Below are 14,072 nucleotides of genomic sequence, written 5' to 3'. Positions count from 1 at the left end.
CAAACCCACCTCCTCTCTGAACCCTGCACAGCCGAACCTCATCCAACACCCTCCAAAAAAACCCTCCTCACCAACCCCCTTACAGCCCCTACTCACTACTGAAGCCCTCCACAAAAGCTTCCTCTTGAGTGACCCTGGGTCTGCTCTTCCTTACCTCTGTCTCCTCTCTCAAAAAAAACCCTCCTCAGCAACCCACACACAGCCTCACCTCATCACTGACCCTTCAAAACCCCTTCCTCAGCGACTCCCGCAGAGCCCCTTCTCACCTGTGACTCCCCTTCTCAAAACCCCTTCTCATCGAACCCCACACAGCCTACCTCACCCCTGACCATTCTCCCCAGAATCCCCTCCCCACCGACCCCGCATGGCCCCATCTCACTCCTGACCTCCCACCCAAAAAACCCTCCTCACCCACCTCCGACCAGCCCAACCTCACCTCTGGACCCCCTCACCACACCCTCTCCGCAACAACCCCCACACAGCCCCAACTCATCCCTGACCATCCTCCCCAAAAACCCCCCCTCACCCAACCCCATCTCATTCAACCCCTTCCCAAATGCCCCTCCTCCGAACCCCCGGATAACCCCATCTCACTCCTGAACCCCTTCCCAAAAACCTCCTTCTCATTAACCCCCAGTCAGCCCCTTCTCACCTCTGACTCCCTTCCAGAAACACTCCACCTCTGCAACCTACGCACAGCTCCACCTCATCCCTGGCCCCTTCAAAACCCCCTACTCAGCGACCCCAGCACAGCCCAACTTCACCTTTGGCCCCGCTCCCAAAAAACCCCTTCTCACCGCGAACTCCCCCCCCCCCCATTCCTGTAACCTCCTCCAGCCCCTACAACCCTCCCTATCTCTGTAACCTTCTCCAGCCCCTACAACCCTCCCTATCTCTGTAACCTCCTCCAGCCCCAAAAGCCCTCCCTATCTCTGTAACCTCACCATCCCCTACAACCCTCCTTATCTCTGTAACCTCCTCCAGCCCCTACAACCCTACAACCCTCCCTATCTCTGTAACCTCCTCCAGCCCCTACAACCCTACAACCCTCCCTATCTCTGTAACCTCCTCCAGCCCCTACAACCCTCCTTATCTCTGTAACCTCCTCCAGCCCCTACAGCCCTCCCTATCTCTGTAACCTCCTCCAGCCCCTACAACCCTCCCTATCTCTGTAACCTCCTCCAGCCCCGACAACCCTCCCTATCTCTGTAACCTCCTCCAGCCCCTCCAACCCTCCCTATCTCTGTAACCTCCTCCAGCCCCTCCAACCCTCCCTATCTCTGTAACCTCCTCCAGCCCCTCCAACCCTCCCTATCTCTATAACCTCCTCCAGACCCAACAACCCTCCCTATCTCTGTAACCTCCTCCAGCCCCTACAACCCTCTGAGGTCTCTGCGCTCCTCCAATTCCAGTTTATGGAACTTCCCCAGATTCCGATCGCGCCAATAATGGTGGTCGTGCTTTCAGCTGCCCGGGATCCGAAACTCTAATTACCTCCCTAAACCTCTCCACCTCTCTCTCTCTCTCTCCCCCTCTCTGTCTCACTCTCTCCTTTAAGAAGCTCCTGGTAAACTGACTTATTTGAGCAAACCTTTGGTTGCCTGTCCCGAATATCTCCTTCATGGGTTGGGGTGAGATATTGCCAGATTTTCCCACCCGTGAAGCAGCTTGGGGATGTTATGCTATTTCACAGGCGCTATATAAATACAAGTTGTTTCATGACACATCCCTTTGTGTAGCTCGGGCATTGCAGAATGTTCTGGGGATGTTGATGAGGGGAATTCAGTTCATGTGGAGCACCAGGAAGAAGCTGGGATTGTCCTCCGCGGAGATTAAAGGGGCGATCGAATTGAGACATTTAAAATCATGAAGGTAGTTTGGATCGAGTCAGTGAGGAGAAAGTGATTCCCAGGGGGAGGAGGCTAGGTCACCAGGGGGGGACACAGATTGAAGAGAATCGGTAAAAGAACCAGAGGGAGGGGAGATGAAGAGAATTTTTATTTCACACACAGCGAGTTGTTGTGATCTGGAAGGTGCTGGAATCAGATTCAACGGGAAATTTCAAAAGAGGCAATTGCACGCAAACACATCATTCATTCCCTGGTGTGGACTGAATCCCGACAGGCTTAGTCAGTGTAATACTGGCATGCGGCCACCAGGTGGTGGTGCTTTACAGCACAAGCCATTAAAAATGAAACACTTCCATCTCTCAGGCACCTTCTCGCCCCCTGCACCCAAACACATCCCAATACTTTTCGGAGCCTGTGAACAACTTTTTTGAAGTGCGGTCTCTCTTCTAATGTAGGAAACACAGCAGTTGATTCGGGCACATAAATTTCCCACCAGCAGCAATGTGATAATGATTTGGATTATCAGCTATTGTCAGTGTGTTGACATACAAATATTGGCCTTCCCAGCTCATCTTTCAAATAGTGACTGTGCAATCTCCCCCACCACCCCCGCTCACGAGAATAGAATATATAGTTCAATAACCCTCGGAGAGGTTGCCCCCTTCAACAGTTGAGCACTCCCTCAGTACTGACCCTCTGACAGTGCAGCATTCCCTCAGTACTGACCCTCTGACAGTGCAGCATTCCCTCAGTACTGACCCTCAGACAGTGCAGCACTCATTCAGTACTGACCCTCAGACAGTGCAGCGCTCTCTCAGTACTGACTCAGACAGTGCAGCACTCATTCAGTACTGACCCTCAGACAGTGCAGCGCTCCCTCAGTACTGACCCTCTGACAGTGCAGCGCTCCCTCAGTACCGACCCTCAGACAGTGCAGCACTCCCTCAGTACTGACTCAGACAGTGCAGAACTCATTCAGTACTGACCCTCAGACAGTGCAGCACTTCCTCAGTACTGATCCTCTGACAGTGCAGCATTCACTCAGTACTGACGCTCTGACAGTGCAGCACTCCCTCAGTACTGACCCTCTGACAGTGCAACAGTCCCTCAGTACTGACCCTCTGACAGTGCAGCACTCCCTCAGTACTGACCCTCTGACAGTGCAGCACTTCCTCAGTACTGACCCTCTGACAGTGCAGCACTTCCTCAGTACTGACCCTCTGACAGTGCAGCACTTCCTCAGTACTGACCCTCTGACAGTGCAGCACTTCCTCAGTACTGACCCTCTGACAGTGCAACAGTCCCTCAGCACTGACCCTCTGACAGTGCAGCACTCCCTCAGTACTCACCCTCTGACAGTGCAGCACTCCCTCAGTACTGACCCTCTGACAGTTGAGCACTCGCTCAGTACTGACCCTCTGACAGTGCAACAGTCCCTCAGTACTGACCCTCTGACTGTGCAGCACTCCATCAGTACTGACCCTCCAACAGTGCAGCACTCCCTCAATATTCACCCTCTGGCAGTGCAGCACTCGCTCAGTACTGACCCTCTGACAGTGCAACAGTCGTTCAGTACTGACCCTCTGACAGTGCCGCACTCCCTCAGTACTGACCCTCCAACAGTGCAGCACTCCCTCAATATTGACCCTCTGGCAGTGCAGCACTCCCTCTGTACTGACCCTCTGACATTGCAGCACTCCCTCAGTACTGACTCTCTGACAGTTCAGCACTCCCTCAGTACTGACCCTCTGATAGTCCAGCACTCCCTCATTACTGACCCTCTGACAGTTGAGCGCTCGCTCAGTACTGACCCTCTGACAGTGCAAAAGTCCCTCAGCCCTGACCCTCTGACAGTGCAGCACTCCCTCAGTACTCACCCTCTGACAGTGCAGCACTCCCTCAGTACTGACCCTCTGACAGTGCAGCACTCCCTCAGTACTGACCCTCCAACAGTGCAGCACTCCCTCAATATTGACCCTCTGGCAGTGCAGCACTCCCTCTGTACTGACCCTCTGACATTGCAGCACTCCCTCAGTACTGACCCTCTGACAGTGCAGCACTCCCTCCGTACTGACCCTCTGACAGTGCAGCACTCCCTCCGTACTGACCCTCTGACAGTGCAGCACTCCCTCCGTACTGACCCTCTGACAGTGCAGCACTCCCTCTGTACTGACCCTCTGACAGTGCGGCTCTCCCTCAGTACTGACCCCCTGACAGTGCAGCACTCCCTCAGTACCGACCCTCTGACAGTGCAGCACTCCCTCCGTACTGACCCTCTGACAGTGCAGCACTCCCTCAGTACTGACCCTCCTTCACTATATACACCCGCTGATTTGCAGTTTGAAGGGAGACTGTGAATTGAAATTTATAATGTTCTTGTCCTGCTGTCTTTCACATTTCACAGCGTGGCTGTGCTGATCGTCATACTGCTGTGGCTGAAACAGACCAGAGAGAACACCGCACGGTGCAACGTTGGATTCCGCTACCTGAAGGATGAGAAGGTGGTCCCCACGTACAGATAAGGTGGTGGCACGATGGCTACTTTCCAATCCCAGAACCGGAATCAGGGATACGTCGGCTGGACTGCACGAGGCACCCCCTGCATATGGACGTGATAGGAAAAAAAAACACTTCAAATAATGTAAAAAATCTTTAATAAAAAGACACAAACATGCGCACACACAAACAAGGAAGCAAATGCCAGCACTCGCCTGTTTATTGAGCCACGCGGGCGGCAGGGCTGGGAGACACCATGCAGTTTGGGTCACTCGCTACGGACGTGAAGAGCTGATGAGCTCAGGCCGAGGGTGGGATCACAATTAACGAGACCAGGTGGGGGCAGCCCAGCCTTGCGCCATCTCCAAAACTCCCCAAAACATTTCTCAGCCAACCAGCGACTTTTGTTTTGTTGCTTGGCAGGGTGGCTTCTGTTGCCCTTGTAGGAAATGCGTGTGCCTGATTTGCCCACGGCTGGATTCCGCAAGCAACCGCTTGCTCGGGTCCCAGATCCTCCCTATGTTTTCCTTTTGGTTGTCAGTGGCGTGGGTTGAGGGATAAATATCAGGCACGCGAACAGCCACCTCCTGTTCCTGTGTAACAGGTTTGAGGGGTTAAATGGGTCTCCTCCTGTGCCTATATAACCGGCTTAAGGGGCGAAGTGGGCTTCCTCCTGTTCCTCTTTCTTAGGTTTGAGAGGCTGAGTGGGCGCCCTCCTGTTACTGTGTAACAGGTTCGAGAGAGGGTGAATGGGCCTCCTCTTGTTCCTCTGTAACAGGTTCGAGAGGACTGAATGGCCTCCTCCTGTTCTTGTGTAACAGGCTGAATGGCTTCCTCCTGTTGCACTCAGTGGAATGGGTTAAAGTGTGTCTGTTTCAATGCAAGGAATGACAAGAATAAGGGAGATGAACTTAGAGCATGGATCAGTACTTGTAACTACAATGTTGTGGCCATTACGGCGATATGGATTTCACAGAGGCAGGAATGGTTGTTTGATGTTCCGGGGTTTAGATGTTTTCAGAAGAATAGGGAGGGAGGTAAAAGAGGAGGGGGAGTGGCACTGTTAATCAGGGAGTGCATCACAGCTGCAGAAAAGGAGGTAGTTGAGGAGGGTTTGTCTACTGAGTCAGTATGGGTGGAAGTCAGAAACAAGAAAGGAGCAGTCACTTTATTGGGAGTTTACTATAGACCCCCCCCCCCCTCCCCCCCAATAGTAGCAGAGAGATGGCGGAACAGATTGGGTGGCAAATCTTGGAAAGGTGCAGAAGTAACAGAGTTGTTGTCGTGGGTGACTTCAACTTCCCTAATATTGACTGGAACCTCCTTAGTGCAAATGGTTTGGATGGAGCAGATTTTGTCAAGTGTGTACAGGAAGGATTCCTGACTCAATATGTAGATAGGCCGGCTAGGGGGGGAGGCCATATTGGATTTGGTGCTTGGCAACGAACCAGGTCAGGTGTCAGATGTCTCGGTTGGAGAGCATTTCTGTGACAGTGACCACAACTCCTTGACCTTTACCATAGCCATGGAGCGAGATAGGAACAGATAGTATGGGAAGGTATTTAATTGGAGGAGGGGAAATTATACTGCTATTAGACAGGAGCTGAGGAGCATAAAGTGGGAACAATTGTTCTTGAGGAAATGCACAACAGTAATGTGGGGGTTGTTTAAGGAGCACTTGCTGCAAGTGCTGAATAGTTTTGTCCCACTAAGACGAGGAAGGAATGGTAAGGTGAAGGAGCCTTGGATGACAAGAGAAGTGGAGCTTCTAGTCAAGAGGAAGAAGGAAGCTTACGTAAGGTTGAGGAAGCAAGGATCTGATTCGGCTCTAGAGGGTTACAAGGTAGCGAGGAAGGAACTCAAAAATGGACCGGGGAGAGCGAGAAGGTGGCATGAAATAGCCCTTGCGGGAAGGATTAAGGAAAACCCCAAAGCGTTCTACACTTACGTGAGAAATAAGAGGGCGATCAGAGTGAGAGTATGGCCGATAAGGGATAGTGGAGGTGTTGCTCTATTTATTAATCTCTGTGAACCACAAGCCTTTCTCTTATATCGATCAAATTACCACACAATCAGTTAGTTAGTTCAAAACATGGTTTATTTACATACACAAGAGTTATCTCAATATGCAAACACAATATCCACTACGAGTTAAACTACACCTATTAGCTACAATAACCTATACTTAACTTCAGGGTGACTGGTACTGTGCAAATGGATAAGGCCTTTATCTGGATTTCACTTGGCTGGTTCACTCTGTCTCTGCTGGGCTCAGCTATCAGGTAGCGATCGTTGGTCTGTAACTTAGCTGGCTGTTCCTGCTGCAATTGGGTAGGCACAGGCTGGATCCAAGAGAGAAGGAACACATGGCTGCGCTCTCGTTTATCCCGCTGGGATTTTGCTCTCTTTGGGGCGGTCCTTAACCTTGGACCCAAAAATTCGACAGGGCTCTGATTACTCTCTTCGATTTCGGCCAATAAAGGGGCGGGTGCCTTGGTAGCTGGGCGGGTCCTTAGCGGTCATTGACCTTGGCAGTTGTGCTTTTTGAGCAAGGGAGTGGTGCCGATCAGTCTGTGGCTGTACCGGTTGCTTGATTGGAGTCCTATTGTCCTGGGAAAATGGGCCATTGAAATGTAAACGAGCGGGGTTTCGGTCAGGTCTGGGTGCATGTATTTTAGATACACATAGGCTGTGTATTTGGCTGAGTCCTGGGTTGGCCATAATTCCCATGGTCCTTTGCAGGTGGCCACCTTAGATGGCTACAGAGGGAACTTGTGCCTCGAGTCTGAAGAGATGGGGGAGGCCCTAAATGAATACTTTGCTTCAGTACTCACCATAGAGAGGGACTTTGTTGCCCATGAGAACAGTGTGAACCAGGTTAATAGACTTGAACAGGTTGATATTAAGAAGGAGGATGTGCTGGAAGTTTTGAAAAGCATCAGGATAGATAAGTCCCCTGGGCCTGACGGGATATACCCAAGGTTACTACGGGAAGCGATGGTGGAGATTGCTGCGCCGTTGGCGACGATATTTGCGTCCTCACTCTCCACTGGAATAGGACTGGATGATCGGAGGGAGGCCAATTTTCAAGAAAGGGAATCGACAAATCCCTGGGAATTACAGACCCATCAGTCTTACGCTTGTGGTGAGCAAAATATTGGAAAGGATTCTGAGAGATAGGATTTATGATTATTTAGAAAAACTGTTTGATTAAAGATAGTCAGATAACTTTGTGACAGGCAGGTTATGCCTCACAAGCCTCATTGAATTCTTTGAGGATGTGACGAGACATATTGATGAAGGTGGGCAGTGGATGTGGTGTATATGGATTTCAGTAAGGCTTTTGATCAGGTTCCCCATGGTAGGCTCATTCAGAAAGTTAGGGGGCATGGGATACAGGGATATTTGGCTGTCTATACAGAATTTGCTGGCCGAAAGAAGACAGAGAGTGGTAACGGATGGAAAGTATTCCGCCTGGAGGTCGGTGACCAGTGGTGTCCCGCAAGGATGTGTTCTGCTCTTTGTGGTTTTTGTAAATGACTTGGATGAGGAAGTGGAAGGGCGGGTTAGTAAGTTTGCCAATGACATGAAAGTTGGGGGAGTTGGAGATAGTGTTGAGGGTTGTTGCAGGTTACAACAGGACATTGACAGGATGCAGAGCTGGGCTGAGAAGTGGCAGATGGACTTCAACCTTGATAAATGTGGTGATTCATTTTGGAAGGTCGAATTTGAATGCTGAATACAGGGTTAAAGGCAAGATTTTTGGAAGTGTGGAGGAACAGAGCGATCTTGGGGTCCACATACATAGATCCCTCAAAGTTGCCACCCAGGTTGATCGGATTGTTAAGAAGGCGTAAGGTGTGTTTGCTTTCATTAACGGGGGGATTGAGTTTAAGAACCGCGAGGTTTTACTGCAGCTTTATAAAACTCTGGTTAGACCACACTTGGAATAATGTGTCCAGTTCTGGTCACCTCATTATAGGAAGGATGTGGATGCTTTGGAGAGGGTGCAGAGGAGATTTACCAGGATGCTGCCTGGACTGGAGGGCATGTCTTGTGAAGAAAGGTTGAGGGAGCTAAAGCTTTTCTCACTGGAGCGAAGAAGGCAGAGAGGTAACTTGATATAGGTGTACAAGGTGATGAGAGGCATGGATAGAGTGGATAGCCAGAGACTTTCCCCCAGGGTGGAAATGGCTGTCACGAGGGGACATAGTTTTAGGATGATTGGAGGAAGATATAGGGGAGATGTCAGAGGTAGGTTCTTTACACAGAGAGTGGTGGGTGTGTGGAATGCACTGCCAGCAGAGGTGGGAGAGTCAGAGTCATTAGGGACATTTAAGCGACTCTTAGACAGGCACATGGACAGCAGTAAATTGTAGGGGTGTAGGTTAGGTTGATCTTAGATTAGGATAAATGGTCGGCACCACATTGTGGGCTGAAGGGCCTGTACTGTGCTGTACTGTTCTATGTTTTGTAACAGGCTCTAGGGGCTAAATGGCCTCCTTCTGTTGCTTTGTAACAGGCTCAAGAGAGGCTGAATGGGCCTCCCCCAGTTCCTGTGTAATAGGTTCGAGAGCGGCTGAATGGGCCTCCTCATGTTCTTGTGTAATGGGTTCGAGAGCGGCTAAATGGGCCTCCTCATGTTCTTGTGTAAGAGGTTTGAGGGATTGAATGGCCTCCTCCTGTTCCTGTGGAACAAGCTGAAGGGGGGGATGGCTTCCTCCTGTTGCTTCGTAACAAGTTTGAGGAGGCTGAATGTGCCTCCTGTTCCTGTGTAACAAGCTGAAGGGGCTGAATGGGCTTCCTCCTGTTCCTGTGTATCAGACATGAGGGGGTTGAATGGGCCTCCTATTCCATTGTAACAGGCTCGAGGGGCTGAATGGGATCCCTCCTGTTCCTCTGCAACAAATTTGAGGGGCTGAATGGGCTTCCTCCTGTTCCTTTGCAACAGGCCAGATGGGGGCTGAATGAGCCTCCTCCTGTTGCTTTGTGACAGGCTCGAGAGAGGCTGAATGGGCATCCCCCTGTTCCTGTGTAATACGTTCGAGAGCGGCTGAATGGACCTCCTCATGTTTTTGTGTAACAGGTTTGAGGAACTGAATGGGCCTCCTCCTGTTCCTCTGTAACAGGTTCAAGGGACTGAATGGGCTTCCCCAAGTTCCTGTGTAGCAGGAGCGAGAGGGTTGAATGGCCTCCTCCTGTTCGTGTGTAACAGATTCAAGGGACTGAATGGGCTTCCCCAAGTTCCTGTGTAGCAGGCGCGAGAGGGTTGAATGGCCTCCTCCTGTTCCTGTGTAACAGGCTGAAGGGGGATGGCTTCCTCATGTTGCTTTGTAACAGGCTCGAGGGGTGAAATGACCTCCTCCTGTTCCTGTGTAACAGGCTGAAGGGGGCTGAATGGCTTCCTCCTGTTGCTTTGTAACAGGCTCGAGGGGTGAAATGACCTCCTCCTGTTGCTTTGGAATAGGCTCGAATGAGCTGAATGTGTCTCCTCCTGTTGCTTCGTAACAGGCTCGAGGAGGCTAAATGTCCCTCCTGGTCCTGTGTAACAAACGCAAGGGGCTGAATGGGCTTCCTCCTGTTCCTGTGTATCAGACTCGAGGGGGCTCAATGGGCCTCCTCCTATTCCTTTGTAACAGGCTCGAGTGAGGTTGATTGAGCCCCCTCCTGTTCCTGTTTAACAGGCTGGAGGGGCTGAATGGGCGCCCTCCTGTTCCGGTGTAACAGGCTCGAGGAGCTGAATGAGCCTCCTCCTGTTCCTGTGTAACTGGATCAAGGGGCTCAATGGGCCTACTCCTGTTCCTGTGCAACATGCTTTAGGGTGGCTGAATGTGTCTCCTCCTGTTCCTGTGTAACAGGTTCGAGGGACTGATAGGGTTTCCTCCTGTTCCTCTGTAACAGGTGTGAGGGGCTGAATGGGTCGCCCCATGTTCCTGTGTAACAGGCGTGAGAGGGCTGAATGGCCTCCTCCTGTTCCTGTGGAACAGGCTGAAGGGGGCTGAATGGCTTCCTCCTGCTGCTTTGTAACAGATTCGAAGACGCTGAACGTTACAGGCTCGAGGAGGCTGAATGTGCCTCCTGTTCCTGTGTAACAAACTCAAGGGTCTGAATGTGTCTCCTGTTCCTGTGTAACAGGCTCAAGGGGCTAAATGGCCTCCTTCTGTTGCTTTGTAACAGGCTTGAGAGAGGCTGAATGCCCCCCCCCCCCCCCTGTTCCTGTGTAATAGGTTCAAGAGCGGCTGACTGTGCCTCCTCCTGTTTCTCTGTGACAGGTTCAAGGAACTGAATGGGCCTCTTCCTGTTCCTGTTTAACAGGTTCGAGAGGGCTGAATAAGCCTACTCCTGTCCCTTTGTAACAGGCTCGAGGGGGCTGAATGGGCCTCCTCCTACTCCTGTGCAACAGGCTCAAAGGGGCTGAATGGGCCCACTCCCGTTCATAGAAACATAGAATCATAGAAAATAGATGCAGAAGTAGGCCATTTGGCCCTTTAAACCTGCACTACCATTCACTATGATCATGACTGATCATGCAAATTCAGTATCCCATCCCACTTTCTCACCTGTACCCCTTGATCCTTTGAGCCGCGAGGGCCACGTCCAGCTCCCTCTTGCTCCCCACTCAACGACCTGGTCCCTACATCTTTCTGTGTTCGAGAATTCCAGAAGTTCACAATTAAATGAGAGAAGAAATACTTCTTCATCTCAGTCCTGAATGGTTTACCCCTTATTCTTAGGCTGTGACCCTTAGATCTGGACGTTCCCAACATGGGGAGCATTCTTCCCGCATCCAGTCCAGTCCCATCAGGAATTAATATTTTCTATGAGATCCCCTCTCATTCTTCTAAACTCCAATGAGTACAAGCCCAGTCGATCCAGCCTTCATATGTCAGCCCTGCCATCCCGGGAATTAGTCTGGTGAACCTTCGCTGGACACCCTCAATCGCAAGAACGTCCTTCCTCTGCTGCCAATTCGCACCGGAGATGCCAATAATGTTGCTCTTTTTAACTGGATACTGATATGACAGTTATTAATGATGATATTGCTTTTCAAAAGTCGCCAGGTATCAAATGATTCCACCACAAAGTTTTATCGGATACCGATCAAAGACCAAACAACCAGTTAGTTAGTTCAAGTTCAATGATAGTTTATTTACTCACAAGAATTACTTTGACACGCAACATAAAACACTGCAAGCTAAATTACACCTACCACTGCAACAACCTGTACTTAACTTCAGGCACCTGGCTTTATGCAGAGGAACAAGGCCTTTGTTCGGATCTTGCGTGTTGGGTCTGGAGAAGTGACTCCGTTTCTGCTGGGCTCACCCGTTTGGTAGCGATCGTTGATCTTGAACTTGTCTGTCTGGTCGTTATGCTGCACTTGGTTTTACGCATAGGTTGGGGCCAAGAGAGACTGAGCACCGGGGCTAAGAGAGACTGAACACATAGTCGTGTCACTTTTTATCCTTTGGGGGTTTTGCGCCCCTTTGGGCGGTCCTTAACTTTGGACCCAATAATTGGCATTGGTACTGCGTTCGATTTTAGCCAATAAAGGGGCGGGTGCCTTGATGGCTGGGCGTGTCCTGAGCGGTCATTGACCTTGGCTGTTTGGGCTCCCTGGGTGAAGGGAGTGGCATCGATGAGTCTGTATCTGGATCTGATACCTGAGTATGTAGCGCTAACAATTATACTCAAAGCCGAGAGACTAGTACAATAGAGGCTTTATTGTTGTACGATGTTGTCCCTCCATCTGCAACAGTAGACTAAGGGTCTGAGCAGCTCTCATACATTTATACATAAGCTCCCTGTGGGCGGAGCTAGCCGGCAGGGGCTTACCGGAGGAACCTGTATTACAGGTACAGGTATACATCCCCCTACTGCAGTACACATAACTACAGTGGTTATCTCACCACATTCACCCCCTGTAAAAAATGAGTCCGGCGGGGGTGACATGTAACTCTAATACAAAGGATGCTATTTACAAGAGGGTCCAACAAGGAAAATCAAGAGTCCATCCGGTTAGCAGGTTACAGATTGAGCTGAATCGGTGGTCGAACGTTCCGCTGTGATCGGCGTAGCTGTGGTGGTGATGTCGGCACAGGCAGTGATGGCCACGATGGTGCAGGTGTTGGCGGTGTTGGTGCTGGCTGCTGGCGGGATGACTCCGAGAGTAAGCCGAAATCTTCCGTGTCCGCCAGGGTGGGCAGGGGGATGAGGGATGGACCTGATGGGGACGAATAGGGGGGCGCTGGAAGGGGTGTGGGCATGGGATCGGCACCTGAGGGAGCCAGGTCCCGGAGCGAGACTGTGTCCTGGCGGCCGTCGGGGAACTCCACGTAGGCATACTGAGGATTGGCGTGGAGAAGGCGTACTTTGTCCACCAGGGGTTCCGCCTTGTGGTGCCGTACATGCCTACGGAGAAGGACTGGGCCCGGAGTCGTGAGCCAAGTCGGGAGCGACACTCCGGATGTGGACTTCCTAGGGAAGGCAAAAACACGTTCATGGGGTGTGTGGTTAGTTGCGGTGCACAGTAGCGACCGAATGGAATGGAGCGCGTCAGGGAGGACCTGCTGCCAGCGAGCGGCTGGGAGGTTTCTGGACCGTAGGGCCAGCTGGACGGCCCTCCATACCGTCCCATTCTCCCTCTCTACCTGCCCGTTTCCCCGGGGGTTGTAGCTGGTCGTCCTGCTGGAGGCGATACCCCTGCTGAGCAGGAATTGACGCAGCTCATCGCTCATGAACGAGGATCCCCTGTCACTGTGGGTGTCGTCGGGGAAACCGAACAGGGCGAAAATGGAATCCAGGGCCTTGATGACCGTGGCAGATGTCATATCCGGGCATGGGATGGCAAAGGGGAACCTAGAAAATTAATCGACCACACTAAGGATGTAGGTGTTGCGGTCGGTGGAGGGAAGGGGCCCTTTGAAGTCCACGCTGAGGCGTTCAAAGGGGCGGGATGCTTTCACCAGGCGCGCGCGATCTGGCCGGTAGAAGTGCGGCTTGCACTCCGCACAGATCTGGCAGTCTCTGGTGACTGTCCGTACTTCCTCGACGGAGTAGGGCAGATTGCGGGCTTTGATCAGATGGTACAAGCGAGTGACCCCCGGATGGCAAAGGCTGTCGTGCAAGGCACGGAGCTGGTTCACTTGTGCACTGGCACATGTACCTCGGGAGAGGGCGTCTGGGGGCTCGTTGAGCTTGCCGGGGCGATACAAGATCTCGTAGTTAAAGGTGGAGAGCTCGATTCTCCACCGCAAGATTTTGTCATTCTTGATCTTGCCCCGCTGCGTGTTGTTGAACATGAAGGCTACCGACCGTTGGTCAGTGAGGAGAGTGAATCTCCTGCCGGCCAGGTAATGCCTCCAGTGCCGCACCGCTTCAACGATTGCCTGGGCTTCCTTTTCGACAGAGGAATACCAAATTTCGGAGGCGTGGAGGGTGCGTGAAAAGAATGCCACGGGTCTGCCGGCCTGATTCAGCGTGGCGGCAAGGGCGACATCTGAAGCGTCGCTCTCTACTTGGAAAGGCAGAGTCTCGTCTACGGCGTGCATCCCCGCCCTGGCTATGTCAGATCGAATGCGGGCGAAGGCCTGTTGTGCCTCGGCCGAGAGGGGAAAATGTGTGGACTGGATAAGTGGCCGGGCCTTGTCTGCGTATTGCGGGACCCACTGGGCGTAATAATAGAAAAACTCCAGGCAGCGTTTGAGGGCCTTGGGGCAGTGGGGG

The 14,072-nt window shown here is 51.8% G+C and overlaps 1 protein-coding gene across 1 annotated transcript in view; it reads left to right on the top strand.

Moving 5' to 3' along the window:
- Positions 1-4,521, top strand: part of LOC119974183 — a 56,336-nt gene extending 51,815 nt beyond the window's left edge. The window contains exon 7 of the mRNA XM_038812890.1: positions 4,255-4,521. Coding sequence (XP_038668818.1) covers positions 4,255-4,372 — 118 coding nt within the window. The 3' untranslated portion in view covers positions 4,373-4,521. The remainder of the gene's footprint in view (positions 1-4,254) is intronic.
- Positions 4,522-14,072: the final 9,551 nt, after the last annotated feature.

Source organism: Scyliorhinus canicula, chromosome 12 (genome assembly GCF_902713615.1).
Source record: "Scyliorhinus canicula chromosome 12, sScyCan1.1, whole genome shotgun sequence".
In the NCBI taxonomy this organism is placed as follows: domain Eukaryota; kingdom Metazoa; phylum Chordata; class Chondrichthyes; order Carcharhiniformes; family Scyliorhinidae; genus Scyliorhinus; species Scyliorhinus canicula.
This window is presented reverse-complemented; position numbering and strand designations above follow the sequence as displayed.